Here is a 16242-nt window from a genome sequence, read left to right as displayed (position 1 = left end):
TCCTTGCATTCTGGGGCAGAGAGAGGCCATGACTCAATGTGAGCCTGCCAAAAGGACAGGAAGCTGAGCAAGATGGTGCTCTCAGAATGAAGAAAAGGAAGCTCATGCTTTCTCAATTGGCTCCCTATTTGCCTCTTACTCTGACCTATGACTGACTATACACTCAGCTAAAGCCTTTTTGAACTGGGCTCGGACATCTCTCTCAATAGTCGAATGCACAGACGGAGGGCCAGAAATACCAAGCAACATCTAGAAGTGAGCTTTGGCCAAAGTCAATGGACCAGCTCCCCCACTGTCCTGCCCATTGTGTAGTTATTAACATCAATGCAAAGTGGTTGGAGTTTGACAAAGGTGCAAAGCACTATTAATGACTATCCAAGATAATGGAGAATCAGATCCACTCAGTCTATCCAGATATTTCTGGATGTCTTTTTTGTTTTGTTTTGTTTTGTTTTGTTTTTTTTTGTTTTACTTAACAAATGCTTTTGATACAGATATACTCTCTTTGTATGACGTTGCTGTTTCATTTATGAATTGAATGGACTCAAGGGTCAGCTAGTTTACAAGTTAGTGTCACAGTGGCTTGCAAGTACTGAAACATCCTGTTCTGTAACACCAATATTTGTAACTTCTTACAGCAACGCTACTTACTGAATCATAATCATTTCCCACAATAGCCAACAGTAAAAATACACAGGGCAAGGGGAAGTAGACTACCATATTTTGTTCCTCTTTATTAGGCCTTTAACTTACTGATACCTAGAGCTGGTGCTGCGCATAAGATGACTAAGCAATTGCTTAGGACCCCAAGCAGCAAAAGCCCCTTCCCCCTTCATTTATTTTCATATGAACTTCCATGTTTTAGTATTGAGATAGGGGGAGGGAATATTGCTGCTTAGGGCTCCCAAAGAGCTGGCACAGCTACTGCTGAAAATAGATCATATGTATAGCTCTTGTTCTCACTTAATGAGTTTTGCAGTGGAACTATATACATGTTTAAAGTGCTTTGCTGAATCAGGACCAGAGTGAAGACTCAAGTTCTTAAAGCTCAGCCAAAGAGGAAAGAGCATTTGATAGGGTGTTTTTTTTTATTTATTTAAATAAAAAAGAGAAGACAATCCTCCTTTAAAAGCAACCCAATGCATGCCTTGAACAAAGTATCAATGACAAATGGGCACCTCAGAAAACTGTAAATCTCCAGCATATGTAAGCAACTACTGTGCCACAAGGGCACTGGTTAAACTAAAGTTCCAGTTACAAGCCCTGACTTTGGGAAAGCCTTATCTGGAGTGCTTTCAAGATCTTTTCAAAGATAACATGATGTTTGTTGCCAGTTTGAATAAAAAGTGTATTTTTAAAATGTAACTTAAAACAAATGAGCTGAGTGTCTTTTAAAATCTAAACATTTATAAAGAATGAGGTCCAGTGTTTTAAAACAACAATTATTTTTCTATGATATATAGGCTTGGCAAAACATAGGGGTTTTTCTAAATGTGATTGTTTTAAAGCTGATAAATTTTTTTTATCAATTTAAAACTTTCACAGTTGTGGGAGTTTCAGACATTTATTTATTGTCAATAGACACTGAAAGTCAAAAAATTAAAACTTTATAACCATTAAAACACAGATTGTCAACATTACATATCAAAATATAGAAAGTAAATATCCTTAAATCAAACTTTAGTACATTCTCAAGTTGTGTTTTTTTCTTTGCTGATCTGTACATTTCAATTATGAGCAATGGGGAATATTTTTGTCATCATGTGTAAGTCTAGTGAAATCACCATTTACTGACTACAAATGGAATCCTTCCAAATCTGCATATATGGCCCTGATCCTTTACTCTCCTCTGCATAGATGACCCTCCTATTGATCCTCATTGACTTAGATGGGATTCTGCCTGAGCACAAGGGTCTGTGTGCATTGATCACATTGCAGGGTCAGAGTCTATCTTTCACATTATTTGCTAGAAAAATGTAGAGTATTAGGCTACTGCCAACAGAGATTATGTCCTTTCAAGGTTTAGAGGGTCTGTCCTACTCTCATTGAAGTCAATGGGAGTTTGGAAATAGACTGAGAGAAGAACTGGTCTCTATGAAAACAGAAAAATCTGTTTTTTAAAATACTCCTACATGTTGAAAAGGAGAGACTTGTAATGTCTAATAGGTATCTGGAAGACTTTATACCAAACACTGAAAGCTGGAGGGAACAGAGTAGTCATCCATTAAAAAAATTGACACAAAAGAGGATAATTCTTCCAATTATTTTTACATTTTGAAAGTTTGATATTTCAGTATGCAAGGCTCATTTTTATGCTAGTGCATGCTGAAAAGCAAGACACCCTTCTAATCTAAAAATGTACAGGGATTCACATCTAAATTCCCATTTATTTTCAAGTTAAATAAAAAAAATTGTAAGTTCAGATGAGTCTGGGTTACGTTTTAGTTTGTAACTACACTTCATGCTGTTTTTTTTAAGTTAGAATAGCTGAGTCTCTTTGCACCTAAAAACAGAATTACTTTAGAGAGTCAGCTGAATCTTTATTGTTCACTTTAATAATTTACCAATTAATTTTTAAAAACCAGCCTGCGTACAAGAGAGTGGGACAGGCCTATATTTTTTTAAAAGGGGCGGGGATTCCAGGCTGTTTGGGACAGGAGCTGTCTTTACTCTTGTGGCTTGGGGAGCGCCGAGTCCGTGATTAACACAATGTAATAAGGAGAAATCGTGTTTGCTTGGCAGTGTTCTCAGCTCAATGAATGTGCCCAGCCAGGAGTAGCTGCAGTGCCTAGGTCTCTCCAGCAGCCTCGCTAGCACCAGCGCCCGAATCCTCCCACTGATGTGTGCTGGATGTTCAGCCTGAGCAGGACGGGTATTAAACCTTGAGCACGTGGGTTCACAATGGACGAAAATGACAAGCCCCTTTGTAGCAACGCTGCCAGTGCGGCTCCTGCGGCTGCTTTGATCAACTGCATCACAGCCCTGGCCACTGCGTTCGCGCCTCCTGACATTCAGCTACAGCTCTACCTGCGTCTCCATTCACTTCCTCTGAGCCCGCTCCCTTCCCGCGCTTTGCAATTAGCAACCTGATACACCAGGTTCCAAACGCCCCGCCCCTCTTCCCCCGGATAGGGCCTCTCGCGTTCCATCACCGCCCACTGGAGCGTCTCATTGGCGCCGCGAACAAACGGGAAGGGAGGAGGGAGACATTTTTTTTTTAAGCGGGAAAGTCACGTGGAACAGCGGCCCCGTCAATCAGAGGCGCAGCTTGTAAAGCTGTTTAAAGGGCCAGTGAGTAGCCCCAGACACGCTCACTGCCCGGGACGTGTTGCTGTGTGGTCTCAGCACTGTTGGAGCGGTCTGTCTGTGGAGTCGACCGTGTGTTTAATTTTTGTATCCAAATACCAATAATGCACGAGGAGGTTCCTGCTTCGAACCCCTTGAGGACGTTGCAATGCGTCCATTTTGCCAGGATAAGCTGAACCGACCAGTGGCCGCCAGCCCCTTGTTGAGTTGTGCAGATTGAACACAGAAAGCATGTACCATTGGGACGTCCAGGCTTACATACCGCCCAGCCTGGGGTATACTAGCCCTCAATCGCAGGGGGCTGGACCCGATTTTCCACTTGCTGGTGTTAATCAGGAGTGACTCCACTGAAGTCAGACTGGTGTAAACCTAATTTCTAGAGAGAAATCAGACCTGCTCTATCCTGCCACGAAACAGGGATTGCTTCACTCCCCTCTGTCATATTACAGAGCATCACTTGTGTGTGCTGTATGCTACCCCTGCGTGTGTCTTGTTAGCTCGGGAGAGGTTTGGAGCAGCACAAACTCTGCGATGGGTTTTACAGAACAAGGGAGACTGGGTTTTGGAAGAGCCCTAGCTCCAAGCAGTTTAGAAAGAGTGCAAGGGAATGAGAAAGGTGCAGTGATGTGCAAGGATCATGACAGAGGCTGATTATTAGAGTAGAGAGAATGAAAGCACAAGAGCCTGAACTGGTGATGTGCAGCAATCTAATACACCTCTACCCCAATATAATAGGACCGATATAATACGAATTGGAATATAAAGGGGTAAAGTAGCACTTAGGGGGCGGAGCTGCGCACTCAGGGGTATCAAAGCAAGTTCAATATAACGTGGTAAGATTTTTTGGCCCCCAAGGACAGCGTTGTATTGAGGTAGAGGTATATCTATTTGATTATTTCTGATTCCACTATTCTGTATTTGTGAGAGATACGATGATATATAGACTCAAGTCAGCCAAAGTGACTGAATTAGGTGCCCCTTCTTTCCTCCTGTCCTTTGTAAAAGAAGCCAGTTTATTTTTCTGTACCTATTTAAGGATGAAAACCTCTGATGAAGATCCATTACTTTTCCTGCGGCTGATCTACTGGTCTGTAGCTGTTTTATTCCAGGATCGAGTGGTGCCCTTACCCCAGCACCTTCCCATTGATGAACAACGGGAGAAAGCGGGTCCAATAAGCTCGTGTCTCCATCCTGTGACATGTACTATTTGTTTGCACTGAAGTGAATGCAGGCAACTGGTTGCTCTAGGCTCAGGCACAGAAATATTGTATAGCTCTGTGGAAATGCCTCACCTAAAATAACCAGTGGGTTAGCTGTGCTCTCTCAGCTCTACTTAGTTTAAGATTTTTTTTTAAACCATGTGGTTGCCATGGTGGTAAGGGGGGAGGAAGAGGGTGTTTTCCAGAATGCGGGAGGATCCGACCCTTCAGGGTGGGGGCAAAGCTGCACTTGCAATCGATTTCCCAGGCATTGGCAGCTGGGTAGATGTGCGCCTGGAAGTGTGGGAGAGCCCCGCGTCCCCTTTAAGGCTGGCCTCTCTCCTTCCCCGGTCCCGCCTCCCGGAGCATGACACGCCGCGCCGATAGCGAAGCCCCTTTTTAATTGAGGCTGTCAGGCAGCAGAGCCAGCCCGCGAGGATAGAAAGCGAATCGACCGCGGCGGTAGCGTCTTTGGGGCTGGAGCGATAGCGGCCAGGCTGCCAGAGGGAGAGGGCAGCCCAGCAACCCGCAGCCAGCAGCAAGCGTCCACCTCCCCGGGGTGGGGGCAGGAGCAAGGCGGCCCCCCTCCCGCCGCTTCTGCAAGTGGAAGGCGGCATCTCTGCTCCAGCAGGCTCCCCCGGAGGGAGGCGAGCGGGTCTGGCAGCCCTGGGATCGCTCTCGCTTCCCCTGCCTGCCCCTCTGGCGCCCGCTGCCTGCGGCTCGGTGGTGCACTGGGAGTGGACCGGGGGAGGGAAGGGGGCCTTTCCCTTGCGGCAGCGGCGGCCCGTGTGCTCCCTTCCCCGGACCTGGGGGGCGCCCCCGTCCTCCGAGCCTCATGAAAAATCACCTGTGGGGCAGCTCCCCCCGGGCTCCCATGGCGGCGGCGGTGCCGTGGAAGAGCGTGGAGTGGCTGCAGGAGGAGCTGGAGTCCGGCGGGGGCAGCTCGCTGCTGCTGCTCGACTGCCGCCCCCACGAGCTCTTCGAGTCCTCGCACATCGAGACGGCCATTAACCTGGCCATCCCGGGCCTCATGCTGCGCCGCCTCAAGAAGGGCAACCTGCCCATCCGCTCCATCATCCCCAACCATGAGGACAAGGAGCGCTTCGCCAAGCGCTGCAAGGCGGACACCGTGCTGCTCTACGATGAGGCCACGGCCGAGTGGCAGCAGGACAACGGCGCCCCCAGCTCCGTCCTGGGGCTGCTGCTGCAGAAGCTGCGGGACGATGGGTGCAAGGCGTATTACCTGAAAGGTAACACGGGCGCATCAGTCCCTATCCCAGCCCCCCTCCCTTCCGGAAAAGGGGCTCTCAGCTCGCCCTCCCTAAGCTCGCCAGCCCCCGATCTGCCTCGGACCTCAGAGCTCCCCCTCCAGATGTGATCACAGATGTTTCCTTTGGGGCCCCCCGCCAGACTCTGTCCAGCCCCCCAAGTGCTTTGCGGTTTGTACCCCCCCAGGACAGATTTCCTATTTCAGGGTTTTCTTTTTCCGTCTTGTCTCCCCTCCCCCATATGCCCTCGATTGGCTCTGACTCTTCTCTGAGGAGAAATCGAGACTTTTTTTTGGGGGGGGAAGAGCCCCCCCGAGGATTATCTTTTTTAATCTCCTGTCTGTGGAGTGGGAAGCCGGGGTAGGATGTGATTACACACACACACACACTCACTCTCACTCTCTTACTTACTTTTGCCTGGGTAATTTTCTCCCTTGCTAATCTTTTTACAAAATGGTTCCATGTGCTGGGAGAGTGGAGAGGTTGGCCAGATCGCCCCGAGTTTTGTAATTGTGTCTTGGAAGCGGGGAGCCACCACCACCTCCTTTGCAACTCATCTGGGAAGCAAATTTACCCCTCCCCTTCTTCCAATCCAGAGGCTGTAAGAGAACAGAGGGATTCCCCTCTCTCCCTCCAGAGAGCAGGGCAGGGTGACAGTAAAAACCTAGCAGATTCCTTTCCCTTCCCTATCCTTAAGGATTCGCCCCTCATCCGTTTCTTTAGTCCACATCTGATTCCTACTGGAGGGAGATAGAAGCATCTTTCTTCTTCTTTTATCTCTCAAAGGAAAATTGAGATTGGCACCGATCATGTGCAGTCTCCTATATCCTGAACTGACCTGCAGTAATTAGAGCAGCCCCCCAAACTCACCGCACTAAAGCAGAACTTTATTATCCATCAGAGAAGAAGGGCGGAAGCAGGATACCCTGGGCATGAAAACAATAACCCCAGCTCTCATGTGTGCTGCTGACTGGCTGTAGGAACCATTTGGGGACACACGGTTTGCCACTAGAGTATTTTTAAAGGCCTGCCTCCGGTATTCTGGAGTGGCAGGGCCCCTTTATTGACATTTACCCAGAAGAAGATCTGACTCTCTTCCCCATAGACTAAAGCTTAATTGTGTTTCTGAAAAAAAAAAATCAACACAAAACAAAGTTAAAGTGGTCAGAGCTTCGTTTTCAATCAAAACAGCTCTTGGCTCCCCCCTCATTTTGAAATTCCTAGATCCAGTAACCTCTGTGGAAGAGGGGATGTTTCTTGTACTGATTCCTTCCCCCTTTGCCTCTGAGACATGCACTCCATTGATGTACACCCAGGGATATCTCAGAGCACTAGGTTTGCACCCCTGGATTCACTCTGTAGGAGTGAGAGGGTGCCTGGCTTTCATTCTCTGAATGAAAACGCAACTCCTTGTAGCTTCATACTTAAGATCTTGATTTATTTTCTTTCCTCCTCAAAATGTCTCAAAGGCACCCCCCAAAACACTGGCCTGGTTAGACACCCTCTCTCCCAAAGCACATCCCATTGCGGTCGCTGGGCGGCAGGGTTGAGGCAGAAATGGTAGGTGAAGCAAAAGCAAAATTGCCACTTTGAACCATTTAAAAACACACTTTTTTTTTCCTGTAGAGGAGCCAAGTGATCTGTGGGGGAGGGAGGAGATGATCAGGCTCTTTGGAGTGCATGGGAGGGGTGGGGAAATGGATTATCTGTGGATAGATCATTTCCTTCTTTCTAGCATTTAGGTCCACTCCTAACTGAAATAAAGGAACCTGCCTGCCGATATGTTCCAGTCATGGCTCTTGATCTGATTGTGGATCTGATCTCTTCCCCTTCCTGACGAAATCCCTTCCCCTACCCCCATCTCTCTTTAGTGTTATCTGATTAGCTCTGTCACTTGCTTTTTTAACTGTTCTGTCCCATAAGGAGGAAGGAACAGCTTTGAAGTTACTTTTAAGCCATCTTTAATGGGGAGGGGAGGAGTTAGATTTCTCTTGCTCTCTTTTTTTCCTGGGGCCTTGGTGGGAAATGTTTTCAATTAAAATTCCAAGATGGCTTCTCCGTGTTGTCTTTCTCTATTGGGGGAGGAGGAGGAGGGGAAGAAAGTCCTGTTTTCATGAATGGATGTGGCAGGAGCTGTCTGTTCTACTCAATGATCCACTCACAACCACCAAACCCACTAACAAAATTTCCAGGAGGCTTTCTAATGACATCCATTGTCTGCTTTGGAGAATGACGTCGAAACTCCTGTTTAATATATCTTAAAAAGAAGGTAGATTCTCTTCCCCCCCCACCCCCCCCGACTTTCCGTCCCTTCTTAAGCCGAGGCACTGAAGAGGAAATGGTGCTGAGAAATTGGCATTTTGGATCCTCTCAGTCTCATGTTTGTATTTTTATATAAAATGATTCTTTTATTTTAAAAAATTCTGTAACAAATGATCCAATGCAAAGTGTCTGTCCCGTACAGCTTAGAGGTTGGAGTCAATCTACTGTGCAAAACCCATGTCATTTTAACTGTTTTTAAAGTGAAAATTTTTGTAGCTGGGGTTTGAATTGTTTGACTGGCTTTTGTGGCTTACTTACATGTTAAATAGCACATAGCTCTTGTTTGAGCCATCTCAAATGGAAAAAGGCTTAGATTTACATCTCCACAAACCTAAAGGTATTAAATTATTAGAAAACTAAAATTTACCAGCTTTGACTCCGGTGAAAGCCAGCTCAGGTTCAATGAGTCTCCTGCCATTGATTTTTAAATGGGAAGTGGATTGAGCCCCTACTTAGTAATTCTGCTACCCATACTCATGTTCTGTACTACATTTACTTCAGTGGGACTGTTTGCTAGGTAAAGTGCTACTCTAGAGGAGTAAGGTTAGCACAATCGGGCCCATACTCTGCATTTCAGGGATCTGAATTTACACTGCCTTTTTGCTAGGGAGAAACAAAGACCAAAGTAAATTGTGTTTTACTTAGTTTAACTCACTCACTGATGCAAGAATCTCTCATTTTAAATAGTAACATGCCTTTTTTTCCCCAGGTGGCTTTAACAAATTTCAGACCGAATACTCTGAGCATTGTGAGACCAACCTTGATAGCTCCTCACCCAGCAACTCTCCTCCTGCATCTGTCCTTGGCCTTGGAGGACTAAGGATTAACTCCGATTGCTCTGATGGCGAGTCTGACAGGGAGCCAAGCAGTGCCACAGAGTCGGATGGGAGCCCAATCCCTAACAACCAGCCTGCCTTCCCTGTCCAGATCCTACCTTACCTGTATCTGGGTTGTGCCAAAGATTCTACCAACTTAGATGTTTTGGGCAAATACGGCATCAAGTACATCCTGAATGTGACTCCCAACCTGCCAAACATGTTTGAGCACAACGGAGAGTTTAAATACAAACAGATTCCCATCTCGGATCACTGGAGCCAGAATCTCTCTCAGTTCTTTCCTGAGGCCATCGCTTTCATTGGTAGGTGTTGGAATTCCGCTGTTGGCAGAACATTCCTTTAGCAATCGCAACTTGAGAATGCAGCAAGCTACGTGCTGTAGCAGTCGCTACTTGTCTGTACATGGATGTAAAAGTTGTACAATTCTCAGATCAGATGTTAGTCACGTGCCAAGATTGAGGCACCCAAAATCAATTGCTTTTCAGTGTCCAATCTGAGGTACTTTTTGAAAGTGCCTCATCTTCGGTATTGGTGCTGACCAAACCAGTCTCCTTTAAGGCATCTGAAGTTGGGTTCCCCACAATTGATTACTTTTAACAGTCTCCACTATGGGGTCTGATTCTCCGCTGCCTCCCACCTTACATAGGTATTCACATCTGTGTAAAATGACTATACAAGGCAGTGGAGAATTAGGGGTACGGTACCTTCTTATTTTGGGAAACGAGGACTGAGAAGAAATGCTGTGGTTTGACTGATGTCTGCAGTTGCCTGATCTCCATACCTGTAGGGAGAGCCTTAATCCTTACAGAGGTAAATCAGAGGACTTGTCTACATGGGGGAAATATACTGGTGTAATTATCCCGTTATACTTATACTGGTATTCTAGTATAACACAGGGAGTTATAACACACAATAAAGCAATACAATCATACTGATATAGTTTATACTGGTAAATTTCCCTGTGAGAACAAGTCCTAAGACACTTTTGTTAAAGGTCCTTGCAGGACAGATCCTTTCCCAGGATAGCTTTAACATCCAGAAGTGCTTTTTGTTCTGTGGTAGATGACGGTCAGGCTCAATAAAATATGTGCTTCCAGTGTGCATGTCAACTGTTCAGTGATGGTAGTCATTGGCCTTCTAACACTAGATTTTTATTAGGATTGAATGGCACAAGCAGCTGTCCTCATTTAACCATTAAAAAGCTTTGATATCTCTAGAAAATGAAATGATCCCCTTGCCTTCATACCTTAGGCTTTGTAAGGGGCCTAGGTGCTTCTGTGTTGACTGTGAGTCCTTAAATGGAACAATACCATATTAGGACCTTGACTGCTTTGCAACTATATTGGAGAAACAAGTTGTCATTGCTATTTTATTTTTTCTCCCACTCTCTAATAGCACAGTTCAGCTCAAAAGCCCAAGGGTTTAGCAAGGTGTGGGGATGCTGTTTCACCTTCCTTGGTGGATGCATTGGATTCCTGATGAGCTGTGGCATTTGGGTTCTGTCTGCTACAGTTAATTCATGTTTCTGTGAACACCAAACTTGTGCTTTGTCTTTAATGTCAGGAAATGGAGGATTACCTCACCTGCTTATTATAAAACCAAAACTTAGAAATGGGGTTTGCGCAGATGAAAGACACACACACACACACACACACACACACACACACACACACTTTTCAGCAAAATTCTGAAATTGCAGGAGCAGCAATGCAATCTGAAGAGTTAGTGTCCTTTTTGTCTTGGAGTTCCTCACACAGTAATGGGAATTAGGAAGTCAAACCTGAGTCTTGTTTTTAATTTTTGTATCCTCCTCTCTGCCCATCCCTCAGTCTGTAGTGTTGGAGTACTTTTTTTTTAATTTTTTTTTATTTTTTAAGCTCTGGCTTTGAGTAGAGCAGGATTAGAGGTTCCTTTCTCATAGTACCTTTATTCTTCAAAGCCAAGCTCTATGGCAAATGACTGGTTTGAAAAATTGTTCTGCGCAGAAGTAAACTTTGCAGTATATATTTACGTATGCTGTGTTTTCAGCGGCATTCCTCTCTCTCAACACTCTGATGCCAGTTCATGCTGTTCAGGCTCTGAGAAAGGGACAATAAATCTCTGTTCTTCAAGCAGTGGCAGCAGTTGCTGAGAGAAATAGTTTGTAGTAAAACTGCTATCTTTCCTTTTCCCTCTGCCACCATGTATCTTGATGGATTCACTCTAGCACAGATCTTGCTATAGGAAAGTCAGTTTCCCCAGTCGCCACACTTAAAGAACAACATCACAATAATTAAATTCCTCTATTTTAAAGTTCACTTGAATCAGTTTCCACTGTACAGTACTCAGAAAATAATCTTAAAAAAAAAACAAAACAAAAAACCCCACCTCAGTTTTGCTGATTTTTTGATGTCATGTCTGGTCACAAGACTGGTTAGACTTCACAACCCCATCTTAGCACTGATTGATTAATATGAATTGTGAGAAGGGTGTGGTGCAGGTCTGGGTGCCAGGAACTCTGGAGTTGGAATTTCAACTCTGACACTGCTTCTCTCTGGCCTTGGGCAAGTGACTTAACCGCACTGGTTTCTCCCTTTATGGAATAGAAAGCAATAATACTAACCTCACAGAGGTGTTGTAAGCTTTAATTAATTAATCTTTGTTAAGCATGGGGAAGCTGAAGTGCTAAGTATGACTGATTGCATCGCTAGGGTATATTATCAGGGTGCCTGATTTTTGAGGAGGAAAATATGCAGAGTTAAATTATGTAGTATCCCTCTGAACTGTTGGAGCAGTGGATCCATTGCTGGTAATGACCTGGTTCTAAAAGGCTGAAGCTGCCATCTAGCTCTGCTCCAGTGCATTTTTGCTACAGAAGTCTAAATGTATCCTTCTTTTTCTCCCTCTTTGTTTCAGATGAGGCCCGTACCAAGAAATGTGGTATCCTGGTTCACTGCCTAGCCGGCATCAGCAGGTCTGTAACAGTAACCGTTGCCTACTTGATGCAAAAAATGAACTTGTCCCTGAATGACGCCTATGACTTTGTGAAAAGGAAAAAGTCAAATATCTCCCCGAACTTTAACTTCATGGGCCAGCTCCTGGACTTTGAGAGGACTCTGGGGCTTAACAGCCCATGTGATAACCGCTCCCCCAGTGAGCAACTGTACTTCACCACACCCACCAATCACAACCTGTTCCAGCTGAACACCTTGGAGTCCACATGAAGGGGATGTTGTTTGGTTGGGAACTCGAGCCTTGAATAGCTTCTGTTGAGCATTTCAAATATTAAAAAAGTATGTATCTTGCCAGGCAGCCTTGAAAGAACTAGTTTCTCCAAGTAGAGGTGTCTGATCGCTGCTTTAAAAAGGCTAAGGCCATTTATTAGTATCCTGATGCTAATCAAAATGGATCAAAGAGTAGTCTCTTTACAGGGGTTATTTAATATGGGGGATCTCGTGGTGTTCTGAGCGCAGCTGTTACCGGCAATAACTGCTTTCCTGGGTGTGTTGAGACTGGTGAACTGCACACACTCACACAAACATACGCAAAGCTACTTACCTGGTAGGTTGTTGTGGAAAGTAGAGGAGACTTACGCACTTGGCGACCTTGAACAAAAGATGTTGGCCCAAGACTATTTTAAAACCCATGTTTACCTTTTTTTTTTAAAAAAAGGTAATCTTACTCTCTGAGTCTTGGGCTCCAACTCATTTTAAATATGTAAGTTCCAAACTGTTTGTACAGACGAGGTTGCAAAACCAGTATTTTATTCTGTTCTCATTTGATCTTTCTTCCTTTTTTTTTTTTTTTTTGATCAAATGTTTATATTGACCAAATGCATTTTGCACACTTTGTGAAGCCTTGAGACATCCTGGCATATTACCGGGTACACCCCGAGAGAGACACATGCTGCTGTTGTTGCTAGCATCTGGTATGAAGCTTTGTTATTTGTGAAGGCCAGTTGGTCTTAACCTGTCTGCCACTTCCACACTCACAATCACAAACTGCACTGAATCAACAAAGGTGACTAAGCTGCAAGCTTTTTTTAAATACCACCCCCGCTCTCCCACCACCAAAAAACGCTGTCTGCGGTTGCCAGAGGTAAACCTGGTGTGGTCTCCAGAGTTGGTAGAAGCATGTCTGAGGCTAGCACTCGTTCTCTGCCGTCGGTCGAATGATGATTGGTGTCAACCCAACTGGCCTGAAATCATTCCAGCTTCTGAAGTAAAGAAAGTACTTGTGATGTTGGCACTTATCTGGCACACTTAATTCTTATGTGTGCAGGGGTGGGAATCGAGTGCTACTGGTACTCCAAAAGACTGGAGCAGAGCAAAGTTTTTGCAGCATGACGCTGCTGCAGAGTCATGCACAAACCATGGAAAGGGAGTGAAAATGTGGGAAATAATGACCAGAACGTTGTAAAAACTGGCAAATTCCGAGACTCTAAGAGCGTTCAACGGAGGTTCTGATGGGTTTCCTTTTTTTTGAGTAACTTTTTGCCGTGCCTTCTAGAACAAGAAGACTTGTTAATGTTTCTGGCTAACCTTTGGCAAAGGTCTCGTACTTTGAAGAAGTGGTACTAATGTCTGGGAGGAGGGCAGAATGGATCTGGAGGTTTCTTTTATTGGCTGCAATGTAGTCCTTCCCTTCTCTCCACCTCCTTATCCACTGGAACTCTCATGTAACTAACGCAAAACAAAAAAGAGAAAGCCACGGAATTTTTTTCTAAATATCCAGGTTTTTGTATTCTCTTTTTTTCAAAAAAAAAAAAAAAAAAAGAGAGAAAAATAAAACCCTCCATATGGAGGAATGTTTGACGTTGTCACATAATGACTTTTTTTTTTTTTTTTTTTTTTTTTTTTTTTTGTTAAAGATGTTACCAGAATGTTGGAATGTTTTGTTTTTTTTGGTTGGTTGTCTTCTGTTTTGTTTTGTAACAATGTTGGGTTTGAGGGTCATCAGGGAAGGGAGAATGGACGTAAGTATGGCTGAGAGTGAGCGAGCAAATTGAAAATATCCTACTTGCATTTTACCTCATGGAGGAACTTTTTTTTTTTCCCCAGGGATTCTTTTAAACAGTGCATCTGTATTGCATTACAGCTAAGCTGGCTTAGAAAGGCTTCCTGTGCTGTAAATGATCTGTCTTCTTTAAAGGAAAAAGATACATCCTCTGATTAATACAAATGAGAGCTTGTTAGCGAGGGATGGTTTTTGCTTTGAGTTATGAAGGTAAATTAATGACCCTATATATATACTGAACCAATATTGGGACTTCTGTTTATATTGCAAATAAATATTATTTTTTCTTTAAACCACGTTTCTGTGTCCAGTGCTTGACTAGTCCAGCAAAACCTGTCTGTATAAGGCTGAGCTGTTCTCATATCCCTTTTTATGGCCCATTTTATGTCTTCCTGTGACCCATGAACAGCACTTTCTGGGTTGTGTTCAAGTGTGGTGTTTGGTTTCGTGCACAGTGTAATTTTTGAGTTCTTGCAGTAATGGGGGTGCTGGTGGGGAGAATGGGGACTGAATACACCAGAGAACAAAGAACAGCATGAGATGATGGGTGCTGGTTTTGACCCCCTTGCAACTGCCACCCAAAAAAGCCCTTTGTTCATAAGGCACATGTGGCTTAGGGAGACACCTGGCCCTTGCCAATAACCTCTATCGTGGATGTAAAGGGGCTGCTTTCATTTCAGTGGAAAGTAACTTAGGGCCTGAGTCAGCTGGAATTGTAGGTGCTCTGCATTTTTCAGGATCAAGGCCATAGTCTCCTTGCTACTTCATTTGGCATGTTGAATGTTATGTGAAATCAGGAGTTGAGGAGAGGGGAGCTCGAAATCACCACGTGTATGTCTTAGTTACAGCCCAGCTGTGAGGGCAGAGCTTTAGGTCTGGTACATAACTACCTGTTACAAGAGTCTAAACTTTGGTGCATGATTCAGATTTGTGACTTGGGCTATGCCTAATGCAGAGGTAGTTGTATTTCAAAAAGGAAGTGATAGATGGGTCTTTACTCTGACTCAATGGCCTGGTAGCATCTCTATACCTAGAGGAACAGAAAGACATCACAGTATCTATTTGATCTGTAGTCCAAATGAAGACAAAATGCATAGCAAGGAGCCTATTTTATTTCCCATTCTAGCCACCTCTCCATTGAATGCCTTAACACCTGGTCTTTGTCTCTTTATTAGCAGAGAGACCTGGATTTCATTACAGGCAGGTACCCACCTTGAACTCATTCAAAAAGTTTGGCTAGAAAGTAGCTTTGGGTGGAGGTAAAGGATTCATCCTCTCTCCGAGGGCTTGGAAATATGGTCTTTTAGATCTCTTTATTTTTAAATACCAAACTCCAGTTCTATAAGAGGCACCAAGAATCTTGTGCCTCCTTAAATGGAATTGCAAAGGGTAAGCAAAATACCTGACAAGTAATCACTAAGCCTGGGAATGGTTAAATTTGGAAATAAACTTTTGGGAACTTGAAGGTCACCACTCATTCATTTACGCCAAACTAGATTATCTTGTTGTTCAAATGGCTTTAACACCTACAAAGTGTTCATGTGGTTTTTATTTAGTTGAAAAGTTGAACATTCCCCCACAGAACTGCGAATGAAAGCTGCACCAATGTGATCTGGGATGTGAAACTCAGCAGTTTGGTTCTATTGTCCCAGCTGACAGAAATGCAAAAAAAGCAAATTTCAATTTTTTCAATATTCTTTATTTCAGTCCAATAGGTGAATAACCAACTTACTGGTTTTTAATCCTTTCTGTTGACCAGAGTCCTCAAATAAGATGATTTTTTTTTCTTCTTGTACCTACTATGGGGAACAAAAGACTGTCGCTTTTTATATCTGAGGTCCTTTGCAGAATAGTGGTGGTGGGGGGCTAATATAGTCAAAAGTCTGAAACAGAAGAAAAGTGAACCTTTGTGTGTTGCTTACCTCCCCTAAAGTGTCCCCATTGCAGAACGATTACTGCATGATGGAAATCCATATATTGATTTAGCGGCTTGTTTGTGGTTCAACAAATGCAAATCCATCTTGTACATGGGGAAAGATGGACCTTTACACTTTTCCTCCCTTAATTACATGGTATAGCCGTTTGTGTGGACAATTGGAAACCATGTATAAGCATAAATGTGGGCTGGAAGGGTGCAGAACAGCTCAGCAGGTAGTAATACTGTTATATTCTTTTCTTCAATCTGATTTTTCTCTTTCCTATAATACTGTTGGGTAGGATTCAGATTAATAATAGCATTTAGCATCAGCCATGTGAGCTAGCTTTCACAGTAGCTTGATTGTGGCTGTCTGGAACAGTGCAGATGCTATTTTTAAT

General features: G+C 44.1%; 1 protein-coding gene across 1 annotated transcript; it reads left to right on the top strand.

Annotated features, from left to right (window-relative positions):
• Nucleotides 1-4924: 4924 nt before the first annotated feature.
• DUSP7 (dual specificity phosphatase 7) lies at nucleotides 4925-14219 on the top strand. Its single transcript, XM_050957867.1, has 3 exons — nucleotides 4925-5755; nucleotides 8805-9233; nucleotides 11827-14219. The coding sequence occupies exons 1-3, from the start codon at nucleotides 5341-5343 to the stop codon at nucleotides 12132-12134; spliced, it is 1152 nt and encodes a 383-aa protein (XP_050813824.1). The 5' UTR covers nucleotides 4925-5340; the 3' UTR covers nucleotides 12135-14219.
• Nucleotides 14220-16242: the final 2023 nt, after the last annotated feature.

This window comes from Gopherus flavomarginatus, chromosome 6 (genome assembly GCF_025201925.1).
Source record: "Gopherus flavomarginatus isolate rGopFla2 chromosome 6, rGopFla2.mat.asm, whole genome shotgun sequence".
NCBI classification, from domain to species: Eukaryota; Metazoa; Chordata; order Testudines; family Testudinidae; genus Gopherus; species Gopherus flavomarginatus.
The sequence above is the reverse complement of the archived record's forward strand: the minus strand, read 5'-3'. Positions and strand labels throughout refer to the sequence as shown.

Excerpts from the sequence above, each read along its gene's own strand:
- DUSP7 (XM_050957867.1), top strand. The coding sequence starts at position 5,341 with ATGAAAAATCACCTGTGGGGCAGCTCCCCCCGGGCTCCCATGGCGGCG. Across the intron at positions 5,756-8,804 it reads CAAGGCGTATTACCTGAAAG|GTGGCTTTAACAAATTTCAG; the intron begins GTAACACGGGCG and ends TTTTTTCCCCAG. Across the intron at positions 9,234-11,826 it reads TGAGGCCATCGCTTTCATTG|ATGAGGCCCGTACCAAGAAA; the intron begins GTAGGTGTTGGA and ends TCTTTGTTTCAG.